This window comes from Stegodyphus dumicola, chromosome 2 (assembly GCF_044657685.1).
Source record: "Stegodyphus dumicola isolate Sdum_Otavi_A_Nest chromosome 2, ASM4465768v1".
Classification (NCBI taxonomy): domain Eukaryota; kingdom Metazoa; phylum Arthropoda; class Arachnida; order Araneae; family Eresidae; genus Stegodyphus; species Stegodyphus dumicola.
In genome coordinates this window covers 91,709,731-91,728,285 of record NC_140769.1, presented here as the reverse complement: position 1 = coordinate 91,728,285, position 18,555 = coordinate 91,709,731, and the positions used below count along the sequence as shown (strand labels likewise).

The following is an 18,555-nucleotide window of genomic DNA, read 5'->3' as shown; positions in this document are numbered from 1 at the left end:
CAGGTACTGCACTTTGCACTAAGTACAAAAATTTATCTTCCGGCACAATATCCGCATCTTCATGAATTTTGGAGAATTGGCTCCAAAAGCCTAAAAATTCTCTTGCATCTCCAGAAAATTTTTTCAGCTCAAGCTTAGGAAGTTTGAACTTCCTGTTTTTATTTTCTTTAGGATCCGAAATCGAAACTGAAGCAATATCTGTAGTAACATTCATCGAATTCAATTGTCCGATTTTATTCTGAAGTTTCACCTTTAAAGCTATAAAGGAATCTCTGTATCCTTCAGCCGTATTAAATTCATTTTCAAAATCAGCTTCCTTGGTTTGTTCTAAAACACTGCTTTGAGTACTGTCCAAGCGTTCAAATTTGTCAATTAGTTGCCCCAACAACACTTGCAATCTCTCAGAATCCGTACAAGTAGGCAATTCTTCTTCCACAATCTTCGTAGTTAACGTAAACGAAGTAAGTTCACTTTTACGTTTTGCTTTTAACAACTCCATTTTAACAAAACGCCTAAATCAAAACTACTCGAAATCACACAAACGTCCTGTCAAACGGACTCCAAACTTTTATGTTGAAACTAAATAACGTTTGCATAATCCGAGTTCAGTAAACGCTTGTATTGGCCTTTGGGTAAAATTATAAAGAAAATTCCTGGTCGGGATGGCAAAATTCGAACAGTTAAACTAAAAACTCAGAATGGGATTTTCATAAGGCCCGTTCAGCGTATTTATCCACTAGAGATACAACTAGGTGAAAATTATTTAGTTGAAGAGCCTAACGTTAACGACGATGAGAAAAACGATCAGACCGACGTACAGCATATAAAACAGAAATTTACGTCGTCAGGACGGCTTGTTAAGAAGCCTAATGTACTAGATCTTTTTAATAGGATAACATATGTTTTTGAGTCGTTTGCCACTGACTCAAAAAGGGGGGAGGATGTTGCCTAATCTAGAAAATATTGTTAAGAATTTTATTATTACTATTTTTATTATTATTGTCTATTTTTCAAAAGTGTGTTTTTGTTTTATTATTGTGTGAAGTTGTAACTATATGTTTTTTCTTGTGTGGCAACAACGCTTCTGTAATTCTTCAATTTGAACTTTTGGATGTGTGCCAAGTTTGATGGCGTAATGCTCTGGTGAGAGCGTCGATTGATTGTGTAGATGAAACATGTTGTTTCAGAACGTTATTTCTTTAAAATATGTAAAATAAATGTTTTGTTTTCTGAACTCGGATTATGCAAACGTTATTTAGTTTCAACACATACATTGATGCAGATTCTTCATTATTTAATTTCTTCAAATATAATACAGGGCGATAATATTTGGTGGCAACAGTCTGAAAAGTGAAACGGACATTCAGAATGATTCGACGCAAAAACGCAAAACAAAAACAATCGTCCCTCAGAGACAAAGCCTCTTTGACTAATAATCTAATATATAATATACTTAATCTAATAATAAAATTATTAGATTAAACTATATATAAAATCACTAAAATACATTTTAATATATTTCTTTAATTATTAATCACTTTAATAACTAATTTTTTTAATGATTTTATTAATTTATTTCTTCTTGTTCCTTTTTCCTGTGGGTCTACGGTAGGGCTCCGGCTCTTCTAATTTTAGAAATTAAGTCCTGCTTACAGCCGATTAGTAGTAAGAACAATATTTGAATCCAGTCGAAATGAAAGCTGACAAATCTGTTACTGAAAGTACAATATGATTAATAACAAGATTGTAAAAACCTGCTCACTACATTTATATATATATTATATTTCTATATTGTAATTACTTTTACTGAGTATGCACACTGCGAAAAAAAAATGAGACAGTTCTATATCCCCCTTTCTACTGGCCCGACTAACGAAATCCAACTTGCGTTTTTCACGTCTCGAAAGCGCGACTTGGGATATGTATTAGATTTATATATAGCGTTGTTCTAATATAGATATTTTGACACAAAATCGGACTTTTTCTGAAATGACATGGTGAAATTTTTCATATTTTGATTCTACGACTCAAATTATGCCAAACTGTAGTAAGTTTTTGTAAAAATCGCACGAGTAGTTTTTAAAAAATTAGCTCTCAAAATTTTGGCTACAAAGTGTTAATTGAATTTTATACATATTTATTAATATCTCTTTTTTTTATTAAACTTACTTGATTCCTTCTTCCAGAATTCGAAATTTAGGCTTAATTCAAATATATAATTCGCACATTTTTTACGATTTCAGGAAAAATTTTGTATTATAACCCATAAAATTAACATCATTTTAAAAAGTTGTATTTCTAGGCACACCTGCAAAAAATTAGAGTTTTTTTATTCCAAATTTTCTAAGATATACATGAATTTACATATTGTAGCATTTTGAAGTTTGAAATCATTTGTTTCAGCAATAATAACGTCAAATATGGTTTACGCATTTTGTTAAAATTATTTGAAAGTATGAACGATGAGTTTTTCCCCGCTCGTCTACAATGAGAAAAAGAAAAGGAAAATAGGTTGCTAGAAATTAAAAAGCTCGCCAAGTAAATTATTCTTGGCAAAAACTGAAAAAAATACACCAAGATAAACTTTTGAATTTCTCCATAAATTTCACACCAAATTTTACAAAATTTAATATTTAGGCATAATTGGAGTCGTAGAATTGAAATATGGAAAAAAATGGCAAGCTATTTTAGAAAAAATCCGATTTTGTGTCAAAACACCTATGTTAGAATGTAATATATAATAACCTATGTTATAATGTAATATATAATAAATGTAATATATATCGCAAGTCGTGCTTTCGAGAAATGAAAAACGCAATTCAAATTTCGTCAATTGGCCCAGTAGAACGGAAGATATAGAACTGTCCCCCTCCCCCTTTTTTTCCTGCAGGGTACATTAAAACTCCTTCTGTCCAAATACATACATTTGATACTCTTACAAGCAACTAAATAATATGTATTATCATGCAGATAGATGACAAAGACCACCTGATACGATAAATGCCATTTAGTACTGCTACAAGCATATAAACAAAGCATAATATTATGCAGATAAATGATAAATACTAATAGATATTATACATAAATTTAGGACTGTTACAAGTAAGTAATCAAGACTTGTTATCAACTAATAATGAGGACCACACATTTAAAACCAGTTGAATTGCAAGTAGGCAATATAGATGCTACTAAATATATTATACTACTGCTGCCACCCGAACATAAAGACCGGTTGAAGCTATTAATATTATAGCCAAACTGCCAAAAGGTTTAATTAAAGAAACTTCAAGCAAGATGAACGCAAACACTTGTGGGAAATCGTTCCCTTTTCTATAACAGACGGTAGCACGATAATGAATTTGATTTTTTTCTCATCGTAAAGTGCATTCCGGGATTTTTAAAGAACATTCTGTTTTTCCGGACAATGCTATGAAACCAGCATGTGATCTAGCTTCTTTAATAGCAAAAGTATCTTTTCTTCCTTACACAAGAAGCTCACGGAACCGATCTTATTATAAAAATATGTGGAACGTATCCAACCACTGTTACCACACACTAAATCGAAAATGAGTGCTAAGGCAAAAAATAAAGGTGATAGATCTTCCCTTTCATTTGGGATTTTTAGCTAATTTAGATAATTTTAACGGATTTTTAATGAATTATGCTATGTACATATATAAGATACACAGAGAGAAAGAATACATAAAATTTAAAATGCAAAATTTACTTACATCCCTTCTTCCTCAATTAAATCTTTCAGAGCAGTAACTGTATTTTTTGCCTCTCGAGAATCTTCAACTGTAGGAAAATTATTTGGAAATAAACATATAGCCTAGCACATTCCATACCAAAAATATTTAATATTCCAGTTAAAATTTTATTAAACTTTTTTCTGCTTGCAATTAGAAAAGCCAAATGAAAACAATTAAAACATTAACAGAAGTAATCAAGAAAATTATATTCATATATTTAAATCAGTTACAACATGGCATATTTGAATGATATTCAATGTTACTCAGTCACACTTTTCAGACAATTTTTTTAACCTTAAGGATTTCTAATCAAAATCTAGAAACTAATATAAACAGTCAAGTAATCAGCGAGAAAGAAAACTCAGTGTTATAACAGGAAGGTTCATTCCTTGCTTGAAACAAATAAAACAATCAATAGAATGATCTTCAACATATTTTCTTTTAAACATGATATATAAGAATTACAAGCATAATATTAACAGCTCAAAATGGTATACATAGTGTTATAGCACAGAGCCTCCGAAGACAACTACTTAATTTTTCTTTTCTTGGTTGTCCGTCCACAGCGGCGCAATCCAAATTCAGACTTTTAAGGGAAAGTAAGTTACACATATCTTCCCCTGGTTTGCTGTTACTTACATGTTCTGCAGTGTTTAATTTAATCATTACCATACTGTGTAGAATATACTTGTCATGCACATACTCTATGCTACCGACCAAACCTGCCGGAAGAACAGACTTATAGCTGAAAGGAGAGAGGAGAAAATCTGGCAACGAAAAGAAGAAGCGTGCTTGATGCGAGAAGGACGGCATGCTCGTGTGAAAAAAAAAAACAGTTTATCTGAAAGGAGAGGGGGAAATCTGGCAACGAGAAGAAGAAACGTGCTTGATGCGAGAAGAACGGCATGCTCGTGAGAAAAAATTTGAAATTAGTTTGGCTGTATTCCGAGAGTAAAGTGAGTTTTTTTTTTTTTTTTTTTTTTTTTTTTTTTTTTTTGGTTAAGAACTGAGAGATGCAATGTATTACTTGTGCGTTTGATGTAAATGTGAATAAAAGCAATACTTTGTGAAAAGTTAATAAGTATTTACAAAATTTAAAAATATAGCTCATGTTATTCTTAAAACTGCATAAGTGTCCCAGTTTATTTCCTGCAAATAGAGTCGACTAATAACATTCATAAGTGGATGGAAAACGAACCGACAAAGATGAATTGATCAATAGATCGAATATATGACAGTGGTGGCAGCTGGTCGGATGTATATTTGTCGACTCGGAAAAAGCTCAAGTGAATTCCTTACGAATGCTGCGAAGCTTAATAAGTGGAATAGTTACCTTCTACCAGGTTCTCTCATTAAGTGATTTATTTATGTTTTTGTGTTTATGAAAAATTTGCTGTTAATGTAAAGGTACACTTGAACAAGTATTTTATAAGACAAAAACTATCAGTGTGATTATCATATAAGACTTTAATTACCTTGCAAGTGCATTTATCTTTTATTATATGAGTGAATGATCATTAATTTAAGTAATGCTTGTGTTTTATTTATGAGATATGATTGCATTAATTTTCAAATGCTTATATATAAACATACATGTTTTTTTTATTTTTTATTTTTTATTTATTTATTTATTGAGGATTTGGATGTTGTGCATATTTAATGCAGATACCATGTGTTTATGATTCAACAGCAGTTAAGGATTTAACTTAATGTATAATTTTATATAAGGAAATTTAGTTTTAATTTTCTGTTATTTTAATTAAGTTGAACATAAAGTCGCATAATGTCATTTTTGGCCAAATCTAGAAAGGCTGATCTAGTCGCCCTTGCACAAGAGTTTGGTGTTGAAGTGTTGCCTACATTTAGGATTTTGGACTTGAGGGAAAAGATTCTTGCTAGTGAAAGCTATGAGGAGCAGGTAGCAAAGGATCTTCTGAGTGTTATCATTACAGATAGGGAAGCAAAGGAGGAGAAGGAAAGGCAGGAAATGGAATATAAACTAAAGTTAGAGTCAGAGGAGCGGATTGCCCTTTGGGACTATTTCTTCTCCAGTTTAGAGAGAGCTTATGTCAATGAAAGTGTCCCTGATGAGCATAAAGCCAAAATTTTGATTTACCTTTTGGGAGATAAAGCGGCAAATTTATTAACATTGATAAGCAAGGATAAGTATGGGAATTATGAGGAAATAAAGGAAACTGTGTTGAAAGAATTTAAACCTTCACCTCAGGTATGCCTGGAGAATTTCAGAAAGGCAAGACGAAGTTCAGAAGAGACCTTTGGCCAGTTTTCTACTAGAGTTACTGCCATGTGGGAAAATTATGTGAAATCAAGGGGGGTGACAGACTTTGAAGGTCTTAATCAGTTGGTGGTAGCGGACAAAATCTACCAGACCCTTGATACGGAAACTGCATAACACATAGGTATAAGGCAGGGAGACTTGTGGTTCAAGCCAAGAGAGCTTGGAAAGGAGTGTGACATATTCTTTGCGGCTAAAGGGAAGTCCTACACCGTACGTAGGGAAGCTTGTGAAACTAAGATTTTAAATCAGGCAGTAGGTGAGAAACCTAAGGTCGAAGAAAGACGAGGCAGTCGGCATATGTCAGAAACCATAGGGAAAACCACAAGGAACGTTAGAGGTTTAACATGCTTTGTATGTGGTTCAGCTTCACATTTTAAAAGGCACTGTCCTCAGATTAAAGGTTCTAGGCAGTATAACAGAAATGAGGAAAAGGATAAAGCCAGGGTAAACTGGGTAAAGAAAGATCAGGATAATAATATCCTAAAGGACAAAGTTGTGGTAGCTCGTGTGGATCCTTTGAGGAAGTCAGGGGATGTAAACGACTATAAGCTGTGTGAGTTGAAAAGGGTTCCTATTAGTGTGAATGGAACAATAGGGAAGGCCCTAGTTGATTCAGGAACAGAAATTACGGTGGTTAAGAAAGAGTTAACCAAAAGTATCCAACTGAAGGAAGGATCGAGTATATATTTGAAAGGTATATTTGGTCCAGCTGTTAAATGCCCTTTGGTAAGCATTCCACTGAGTATTACTGTAGAAGAAAGTGCCAATGTTACACATCAAGAGATTTTGTGTGCAGTTGCAGAATCGCTGGCAGAGGATGTGTTGCTTCCTCCGGAAGTATTCACCATGTTAGGAGGTCGGTTATATGACACAGATGAAGGGGTGGAAAACTTACCTGAAGAAACCACAAACATCCCAGAGGTTAGGAGAAAGGAAAAGTCTGTGAAGGTAAACACAGGGGAACTAGAAGGAAAGTATGGGAAGGAATCTCAATGAGGAAAGGAAAGTGGAATCAAGTGAAAGCCAAAAACCTCAGCCAGGAAGACTATGTACAGCGGATGTATTTAGAAGAGAGCAGGAGACTTGTGAATCTCTGGTAGGAGCATGGGAGAATGCTCAGAAAGGAAAGGGGAATTATTATACAGTGGATAACTTTCTCTTTCATAAGGACAAAATTCTTGGGGAAAGTGTGGGGCAATTAGTTGTACCTAAGAGTCGAAGGGAGGAAGTCTTGCAGTTAGCACATTGCTCGGTGTTTAGTGGCCACATGGGGGTAAAGAAAACTGTGGAGAGAATTAGATACTCTTTTTATTGGGAAGGTCTGAGATTAGACGTTCAAAAATTTTGCGAGGCATGTAAAGAGTGCCAGTTGACTAGACCAATTAAAACTGTTGATAGGACACCAATCACCCCAGTAACGAGGCCAGATCTGCCCTTCCAAATTGTAAACATTGATGTGATAGGTCCGATTGATCCTCCCAGTTCTAAGGGTCATAAGTATATATTATGCTTAGTTGATCAGCATACCAGATGGGCAGAAGCAATACCTCTAACTAGCCTCTCCGCCAAGTCGACTTGTGAGGAGTTATTACATATTTTTTCAAGAACGGGTATTCCAAATGTAATTGCATGTGACAATGGAACAAATTTTAAAGCAGATTTGACTCAAGAATTTGAGAGACGAATAGGGGCCAGTCCTAAGTTTTCGACCCCTGGATATCCTCAAGCTAATGGATTAGTTGAACGGTTTAATGGTACTTTAAAAAGAATGTAGCATCATGTCATCAGAGAAGAAGGTAGAGGGTGGCATTTTCAAATTCCTTATGTATTGTGGGCCTATAGAGAAGTATTCAACTCAACAACTGGGGTGGCTCCATTTCAACTCATGTACGGCAGGACACCTCAGGGACCTCTGTCGATATTAAAATCATCATGGACAGGGAAACATGAAAATTTACAATTAGATGCAACTCCTGTTTATACATATTTACAAAATCTAAAGGCTAGGTTTGAGAAGGCAGCGGGGTAGGCAAAGCTCACAGCTAAAATTCAACAAGAGAGGACAGCACACTATCATAATTTAAGGTCTACCATAAAAACATTTAAGGTGGGAGATAAGGTGATGGTCTTGATTCCCGATTCTAATAACAAGCTTTATGCTAGGTGGCAGGGTCCTGCAAATATATTGGAACAGAGAAGTTATCACTCATAATACAAATGCCCGATGGGACCAAAGGACATGTTCATCAGAATAAGATTAGACCTTATGTAGTTAGATCCCAAGCAGTAAATGTTATCTTGGAGGGGGAAGAAGAGTTTGGGGAAATTGAATCTATACCTGTCAACAAGGGAGAAAAGAGTTTTTCTGAATCTCTGGAAGGATTAGAAATGTCTAATTTAGATTCAGTCCAAAGGAGTAAACTTTTAGGGCTACTGAGGAAATATCAAACATTATTTACACGTCCAGTGCAACCAGCACGAGTACGTACACACAAGATCGAACTTATTCCTACTGCTACTAGGAAGAAACCCCACTGCTATGGAACACCCATGGCATACCGCAAAGCAGTAGATGAGCAGATACGTGAGTTGCTAGAATTAGGATTAATTGAACCTTCTGAGTCAGAAATTTCTCATCCTATAGTTTGTGTGGCGAAAAAAAGATGCTACAGTTAGAATGTGTATAGATTTTAGATCATTGAATGCTGTAACGAAAACTCCAACATTTCCCATGAAAGACATGCAGGAATTGATTTTTGTGGCGGGTGCAGCAAACTGGCTGACAAGCATCGACCTTCGAAAAGGGTATTGGCAAATCCGAATGGATGAAAAGAGCAAACCTTTGACTGCACTTGCAACATGTAATGGAGTGTACCAGTGGAGAACAATGCCTTTCGGCTTATCAGGAGCCTCAGGGACATTCCAGAAGGAAATGAATTGTGCTTTGCAGAGTCATAGTGATTATGCTCAGGCATATATAGATGATGTGGTGATTTTCTCGAAAACATTTGAGGAACACTTGAAACACATTTCTCTGGTTCTGGAAACTTTAGAAAAATTAGGATTTTCTGTACGTTTGGACAAATGTACTTTTGCAACTAAAAAATCAAATATTTGGGGCATATAATTGGAGGAGGCAAGCATGGTCCTGATGAAGAAAGGATCAAAGCAATTAGAAAAACTCGTCAGGCCAGTCACGAAAAAAGATGTGAGATCGGTTTTAGGATTAATGGGATTTTATCGATCTTATATTCCCAGTTACGCAGAAATATCGGTACCATTGACAGAGTTGACGAAGAAGAGGCAAGCCAATATTGTTCTATGGGGGGAGTTGGAACAGAATGCTTTTAACAAATTACAGGATACTTTGTGCCAAGTGACATCTTTGGCCACACCAAATATAGGAAAGCCATTTCAGATCCATTGTGATGCATCCAATTTGGCGGTAGGTTGCTGTTTAACCCAGATAGACGAGAGTGGTAACTATTATCCTATTGCATTTGCAAGTCAAAAGCTTTCTCAAACTCAGAAAAATTGGGCAAGCATTGAGAAGGAAGCTTGGGCAGTCTTATTTGGCCTGAATAAATTTGATAAATGGATCTATGGGGCTCAGGTAGAAATTATAACGGATCACAACCCTCTCAGATATTTGAATGAAACAACTCCTCGAAGTCCCAAATTGACGAGGTGGGCTCTGGCATTGCAGAAATGGAACTTACGGATAAGTCATAGGCCAGGGATCCAGCACCAAAGTGCAGATGCCACGTCTGGATCAAATATGATATGATAAATATAATTTGATTGTTTTTTTTTCTTTTTCTTTGTTTATTTGTATGATTGTAATAATTTATTACTTGTTCTGTTTTGTTTTATTTAATACTGTACGAGGTTGGTATTGTGTAAAAATAATGTACAGAAAATTTGCTTGGATATTGATTAATGAAATACGTCCCAAAGAAAGGACAAATTTCATTCTTGGCAGGAGCGTGTCATGCACATACTCTATGCTACCGACCAAACCTGCCGGAAGAACAGACTTATAGCTGAAAGGAGAGAGGAGAAAATCTGGCAACGAAAAGAAGAAGCGTGCTTGATGCGAAAAGGACGGCAGTTTGAAAAAAAACAGTTTATCTGAAAGGAGAGGGGAAATTTTGGCAACGAGAAGAAACGTGCTTGATGCGAGAAGAACGGCATGCTCGTGAGAAAAAATTTGAAATTAGTTTAGCTATATTCCGAGAGTAAATTGAGCTTTTTTTTTTTTTTTTTTTTTTTTTTTTTTTTTTTTTTTTTTGTTAAGAGCTGAGAGATGCAATGTATTACTTGTGCGTTTGATGTAAATGTGAATAAAAGCAGTACGTTGTGAAAAGTTAATGTGTATTTATAAAATTTAAAAATATAGCTCATGTTATTCTTAAAACTGCATAAGTGTCCCAGTTTATTTCCTGCAAATACAGTCGACTAATAACATTCATAAGTGGATGGAAAACGAACCGACAAAGATGAATTGATCAAAGGATCGATTATATGACAATACTATTCAGCTTTTGACAAGAAGAATACTTTTAACTGAGACCTGCAGCATTAATAAAGTCATGCTTACATTTTTCAAATGATTTATTAAGTTGGTTGTTTGCAGGAATGGGCCGTTTACCATTTTTCTTTAATCTTTTAAAAGGTGATTCAGCTTGTATCTCAGCTGCCTTTGGTAAGAAGCGATCACAGAAGTTTATTATGGCTAAAAAAGTATAATCTCGACTACAGTGATAAGTTTGGGAAAGTGGGGGATTGTTTTCGTTTTTTTGGGGGGGCACGAGCTTTACACGTGAGGGAGAGATAAGAAAACCTAAGAAACAGACGGTTTCCTGAGTATGCATTTGTAGAGAGTTTAAAATCAAACCGTTGATTATTCAAACAATCGAATACCTGACACAGACTGATATGTTCTGCATTCACCTATGTAATAAGGATATTGACAAAATACGGGTTGCAAAAATCTAATCCAAATCAAATTTCGCGCATAAAACGAAATAAAGTTTAGCTTGAGTTACATAAACCAAATGACACGGATAGAAATTCGAAAACACCAAAAGGGGTGGTGACGGCAGTTTTTGACAGATGTAGATTAAACCAAGGGTTAAAAATATCGGTTTGCCACAGAACGTTTGAGTGTAGTCATAAACGCGGGGAATGATCGGGAATGGTGACAGCATTTAAGTGACGATAATCACCACAAGGCCACCAATCATCCTTCGCTTTCCGAACCATATGCAGAGGACATATTCAAAGTCTTTCAGAAAGAGGAATGCTGTTTTCTGACAGGACAAATTCAAATTCTTGGAGTGCGGTTTGAAATAATTTCGCAAATAAAATTTCTAGGTTTTCAAAAAATAAAACGACCTTTAGTTTCAGTGTGGTGGAAAATTCCTGAGGTTTGTTTCTTATTAAAATGATCCGTCAGCAACTGTGGAAATTACATTTGTCATGGGATGATTCTGTACAAGAAGAGATTGATCAAAATTGGAGAGATTTCTGTAGAGAAGTTGAACTTTTGAATTCCATAAATGTACCTAGTAAAGTACTGTTACATGATTAATCACGATATGAACTTAAGGATTTTGTAACGTGTCTGAAAAAGGCTATGCAGCAGTTATTTATGTCAAAACTTATTACAACTCTCATTTGCATTAAACTTGCAACAGCTAAAACTGGTGTAGCACCACTGAAACCTATCGCAATTCCAATTACGCGCAGCAAGTAAGTACGATTGTCACGCTTTATTGCATTAGCTGTTTGAGCTGCATTAGTTATAAAAATTGATTCAGTGCATGCTTGGAATAATTCACAAATCATGTTGTCATGACTACGGGCAGATTCAAAAAGATGGAAAGTATTCGTATCCAACAGAGTTTCTAAAATACAAACCATTTTACCAGCTGAGAATTGGAGTATGTTGAGTCTCAAGTTCAAAAGTGAACTGAATAGCAGGATCAATGGAATTCACTGTTGAAAGAACTTTATTTAACACGTTGAGCGCGGCGCCGAATTTACTGTCCTTTCCGTTCAGCCGGCAGCGAGCTAAGCCGTATTTTGGTTTAGAATGTTTCAATACATTTCATTAAAATAAAATTTGATCACATTTTATTGAGACTATATTTATTTTTTAACTTTAATACTGTCGGTCCCGCGGACCCATGCCAGCCAAACGAAAATTCCAGTGCCGGTCCCCAGGGACAGACGCCGGCCACACGGAAAGTTCACTGTCTGTCCCCAGGGACCAACGCCGGCCACACGGAAAGTTCACTGCCGGTCCGTAAGGACCGGAGCCGCACTCAACGTGTTAAATCATCTTTATTACCTTCAAACAGGGTAAAAGTATCGTCTACGTAGCGGAACCATACCGGGAAGTTTGAAGTATCAAACAATTTTTATTCATAATAATGCATGTAGATATCAGTCAGGATGGGACTGAGGGGGCTTCCCATGGCTAATCCCTCAGTTTGCTTCAGTACAGAAGTATATAGATTATTGAAAGATATGGCATTAAATCACAAATCTTTACAATGGGCTGAAAATAACAGCATTTTGAAACAAATCAATTAAAACTTTTTATGTTGTTATCTGCATGGAATTTACGAGTAATATTGCAAGAAATTGGAAAAGTAAATAAAGCCTTGCAAGCCATAACTATAACTGTCTATAAAGCCGGCCTAGAGGGACTATGTTTTCATTACAGGAAATGAGAGAAAATATTTTTCAATGCATTTTTGAAAAATGTAAAATTTCAGCTTTAGAAATGAATATATTATCAGAATTTGAAGAGAAATGAAAAATTAATAAATCAAATTGTGAGGAATCAATTGATATAAATTATAGTTTTTCCGAAAAATATATTTTTACTGAAATTGAAGAAGTGTTCCACATTTTAATTTCACAATTGAAATCGCGATATGAAAAGTTAAATGAAATCTCTTTCGATTTTCACTTTCTAACTAGTGAACAATTAATGTCATTAATAATAGTAATTTAAAGGCAGCAGCTTATAACTTAGCACTTAAATATTCAAATTCAGCCAGAAATACCTAGTTTTAAAAAACCATGCTATTTCAATAATTCCAGGCACAAACGCTACAAGCTTAGAACTTTTTAAAATAATTTACGCTTATAATTTATTTCAGTCCTATCCGAATTTGGATGAAGCGTTAAGAATTTTTTTAACATTGCTAGTTACTGTAGCTAGTGGCGAAAGAATTTAAAATAATAAAGAACTACATGAGATCTTCACTAGGCCAAGAAAAACGTGCCATTTTGAACGTGGCCATTGTCTCTATAGAACATGAGTTAAATGATCAAATTCATTTAGAAAAAATTTTGATGATTTTGCTTCTTCAAAAGGAAGAAAAATTAAATTATATACATGCTTGAAAATTTTATGCCATAAATTTTTGTGCAGATGTTTTATTTGTACTTAATATAATTTTTCATTTTTCAAAAAGCATATTTTTAATGTTTTCCATTTCAAAATTAAATGAAAATGTGTAGATCTAATTCTTTGTTGCATAATTTAATAGATCCATCAAAGAATTTAATAAATGTAAAAACCAAAACTTTGAAACAATCAATATTGTATAATGTCAATATATTAATCATTACATATGTTTCACTTTGTAGAATATTCAAAGGTATAATTAAATATTACTGTAAGAGTTCTTGTATTTTCACTAGAAATAGTTTCTTTTAATAAGCATAATATATATATATAAATGTAGTTAATTTGTTCTATATGTATGATTTTATGTATGTGTATATACCGGGTGGCCATAATTAAACTGACAGTGCTCACAGTGTTCTGTAGCGCGATCTATTTGCGAGAATGATGCCACATTTTGTAGGAAGATTAAACAAGATGGGGGACGAAGAATTCCGCGAAAAAAAAATTAGTTCCAAAAGTCACCGCTAGGGGAATATTTGGCGCTGTGTAATAAAAAATAGAGTGTTAACTGTGGAGCAATTCATAACGACAGCGATGAGGCTGTACAACACCGACGTTAGTTACCCCCCTCACCCCCATTAACTGTGATTGGACTTGATCCAAAAAACAAGGAGAAACATTCTCTCCTTGTATGACTCACTTCTCGCGTTATGCAATGGACAGTAAACAACGCTTGTAATCATCGCTATTTTTTTTTTTTTCTTCATATACCTAATAAATATGTTATTTTGTGTTTGCTAATATAATGATCGTGTTCCTTACCTCCGCAGCTTGGATTACACTTTATTAAGGTAAGAACTTTAATTCTGTTTTATTCATCTGCTCGTCTCGATTTAGCGAAGTTGTTACAGTAAACAAAAATTAACCACGAATACCTTCAACATTAACAAGTGCAAATTAATACGGAATAAAATTACCTTTTATTATGGATATGCCTTATGGAATATGGATATGCCTTACAGTACGGTATGGAAAATCTTACGACAAATTATCAACTTCTATCCATACAAGATCAGGCATGTACAGGAGTTACTGTACCCGACCATGATAAGCGATTGACTTTTGCTCTCACATTTCTTGCCAGAATGGAGGTGGATGATACTTGGCCGTGATGGATGATCTTATGGGAGACAAGGCCCACTTTTACCTGAATGGAACTGTGAATACCCAGAACTGCCGAACTTGGGATGACAAATCGCCACATGCAGTCACAGCAATTCCCTTACATTCACCAAAAGGTAACTGTTTGGTGTGGGTTTACAGCGGAATTTACCGCAGGTCCATTCTTCTATGAGAACATTACCCCGACAGAACTGGAGACCTGTTCTGTTACCAAAGAGAAATATCGCCACATGTTGAACAGCTTTGTCATTCCAGCACTTCAGCAAAGACAATGCCTGGGGGAAATCATTTTCGTGCAAGATGGAGCCCCTCCACACGCTGCTATACGGGTGCAACAGATGTTACGACAGAAATTCACAATAGAAAGAGTCATTAACCGCTACTTTCCAACTGTATGGCCACCTCAATCGCCTGATCTTACCCCATGCGATTTCTGGCTATGGGGTTACCTTAAGTCCAAGGTCTATCAAGGAATGGTCCAGGACCTGGCTACGTTGAAGGATAACATATCACGCACTGTACGGGAGATTCCTGCAGACATGTTACTTTCTGCTGTTGTGCATACTGTGCACAGAATGCAATATGTGGTCCACAACAACGGCAGCCACATTGAACCTCATTTGAATGCAAAATAAAAGGTAATTTCTGTATTGATTTGCATTTGTTAACACTCTATTTTCTATTAAACAGCGCCAAATATTCCCCTAGCGGTGACTTTTGGAACTAATTTTTTTCGCGGAATCCTTCGTCCCCCCTCTTGTTTAATCTTCCTACAAAATGTGGCGTTATTCTCGCAAATAGATCGCGCTACAGAACACTGTGAGCACTGTCAGTTTAATTATGGCCACCTGTTATATAAATATATATATATGCAGTAATGCATATATCTATATTAAAGACAAAGTAAGAAATTTGGAACTAATGTTTCACAAAGACGAAAATTTTTTAAATTCATAATTAATAAACGCAACAAAGAATTTAATAAATGTAAAAACCAAAACTTTTAAACGATCAATATTGTATAATGTTATGTTTTTCGAACATCATTTAGTATTATTTATTTATTCTCTCCCCCCACACACAAATAGGTAAATAAATAATCTTGCATTGTATACAGGGGGCGCATATTTACCGCTTTGCCTCAGGTGAAAAAATATGTAGGCGCGGCTCTGAGAAGAAGACTAAAAAACGCGCATCTAATCAGAAATTAAAAACACCCAATCTTATTGCCTTCAAAACACAATTTGAAAAATCAAAATTTGACATTTTTATAACAAATATCTGCATGCAGCACCAGAAGTTCATCTTCTTTAATCCGACAACAATTTTGGATCACAGCCGCTAGCTAGATTTGTTATTCGAAAATTAGTAAAAACATGTGTTACATGTTGCAAACCTAGAACTCAAACGGCAAGTCAAATAATGGCTGATCTACCAGCACCTAGATTAACACAATATAATGATACGGGTTTCAAATGGAAAGAAATGTCCGGTTCTATATAATAATTCAATGACAGCTTACTTTCAGCATGCCATGATGCATCGAAGACAACACAAAATTTTGTGGTGTTTTTGTTTTCTCTGCATTTCGTCTTCTCTTATTACAGCTTGATGCAATTAAAATACTCTTTTTCAGTCTTAAAATACTCCAATTGTTCAGCGATAACTTCTCATAAATGTTGATCTATCACAGCTTTGGAATGCTCATGAAACTTCGGATTATAGTTAAGTATGCGTCAAACTACCGCAAAATTATACTGCAGCTTCCCTATAGGTTCATTCCATGGCAAACAAACCGTATAACTGCTGTCCCCAAATTTCATGCATTCTAAAAATATTTTAAAGATAACTTCACCGTCTAAGCTGTGACTGTCATTAGATTTATTAGAAATTCCCAGTTTCCAGTTGCCATAAATTTCTTATTAATTTGGACGATAAGTTAATTTTTAAACCATTAACTTGTATCAAATTGTAGAGTTCAGTTTTAAGTTTCTAACCAGTTATTTTATCTTAATTTACTTTTCTATCGCTCTCATTTCTATTTTCCTGCCAAAATATAAATTTCTAGCTGGCATGATATTCAAATCAGGTAGGAAAAAAGAGACTATTTAAAGAAAGGTTTTAGAGGGTAAAATGAGAGTGTGTTCTGTCTGTTTGAAGACCACGCTGCTAATTTGATTCTCTTGTGAACAGTATTCTGGTGGTGTTCAGTTATTCTTACCATTAGGCTTGTTACGCCGACCTCGGGTCAGAGTCAGCTTGCGTGCTATTCCAGTTTTACAGCGTTTGGCTAAACTTACTTTCATTAGTTTTAGTTAATCCATTATCTTTGATTTAAGCCATAACTGTTGGCTTCTGTAAACACATGTTGGTGTTGTCTATTAAACTTTTATTTGATTCAAATAAAAGGGTCCTTTATACCTTTTCCTTGTCTCTGTGGTACTTACCAAGACACAGCGATAATTTGCCATTAGTCTTTCCATGGGTTCTCGTACAATTGATATTACAGGAAAATATTAAACTATAAAATTACGTACGATTTTAAATGTTTCTGTGAAATGCATGCATTTTCTTTTTCACTCACATATAAACAAGTCTAACTTTTAGAGATTTTCTTTACAAAATTGTTTGATAGATCCAGTACAATATTTTTATGCTTTTGAACAGCATTATTTAGTTTCTTAACTAAGAAGAAATGAGAGAAAATAATTATGTTTGTACGTTTATCAATAACTCTGTAAAACGAAATGAAATAAATTAATTACTTTCTTTCAAACATTTTAGTTTACCATATTTCATACATATACACTGCTGACCATTAAAATTGCAACACCAGGAAGGAATGATCTGACGAACGTCAAAATCCCATGAAAGGAAAAAGAGGTTGGAATATGCAAATAATTAGGATCAGAGCATTTAGATGACATAGGAGGGAGAAACAAAGTCTAAAGCACTAAAGTTGTGTAGTGGATTTCTTTGTAAGGTCATAGTTTGCTCAGAATATCATGTTATGCCTTGAATAATAAGAAGAAATGATTACCAGCAAGTGTCGGAATTCGATAGAGGCAGGATCGTTGCCTATCGAGAGTGCGGATTGTTGCCCTAGCTGACAGGGCATTCGATTGCTGCCCTGGCTTGCACGGTCTCCAGATCTGTCACTCACTGAAAACATCTGGTCATGGGTTGCTGAGAGACTGGCCCAGCCATCCGTTTCCAGCTAATAGGGTTAATGAAGTGTGGTATGGACTTGAAGCACCATGGAAGAAGTCGCTTTAAGCGGCTATTTTTATCATCCAAGCCCAGTTGGACTCAATGCCTAACTGGGTAAAGGCCATTTTAGCTACCATGGACGGTAGATGTTTCTACTAATTTCATAATCCTGCAAACCCCCAGACTGCTTACAAATTTGATCATTTTGTCTTCATGCCATATTGTATACACACAATATATTGTATTTGCTTTCCTTCATGGTGTAGTAATTTTAATGGCCAGCAATGTATTTTATTTGCATAATAGCATCACCATTTGCCTGTGAGAGCAGCACACAGCTCACAAACTGCACAATGCCCACCCATTATAGAGGTGGTTAAATGATTAATATTGTTGCATTGTATGGGTTCGTAGATTTGGAGTGACTGATGACAACACTTGATGAAGAATCAAAACACAATTTCTTTAGCCAGTATTACTCAGGGCAGTTTCAAAATCACGTTTTTAGTCGTCGAAACACTATGACAAACACACAGAAACTATCAGCAACACAGCCTTCAGTCTATAATGGTGAAAACAACTTCACAGCAAAACACTAATGTACAGCTCCTGATTCGAAAGATCGCTCTCGGAGATCAAGAAAAAACTCGACGATACACTCAATAGCCTCAACGATGCACTAC

General features: G+C 35.2%; 1 protein-coding gene across 1 annotated transcript in view; it reads right to left on the bottom strand.

The window, feature by feature from the left end:
• Positions 1-18,555, bottom strand: part of PMP34 (Peroxisomal Membrane Protein 34) — a 90,449-nt gene that overhangs the window by 56,191 nt on the left and 15,703 nt on the right. The window contains exon 3 of the mRNA XM_085810897.1: positions 3,732-3,798. Within this exon, the coding sequence (XP_085667023.1) occupies positions 3,732-3,798 (67 nt within the window). The remainder of the gene's footprint in view (positions 1-3,731; positions 3,799-18,555) is intronic.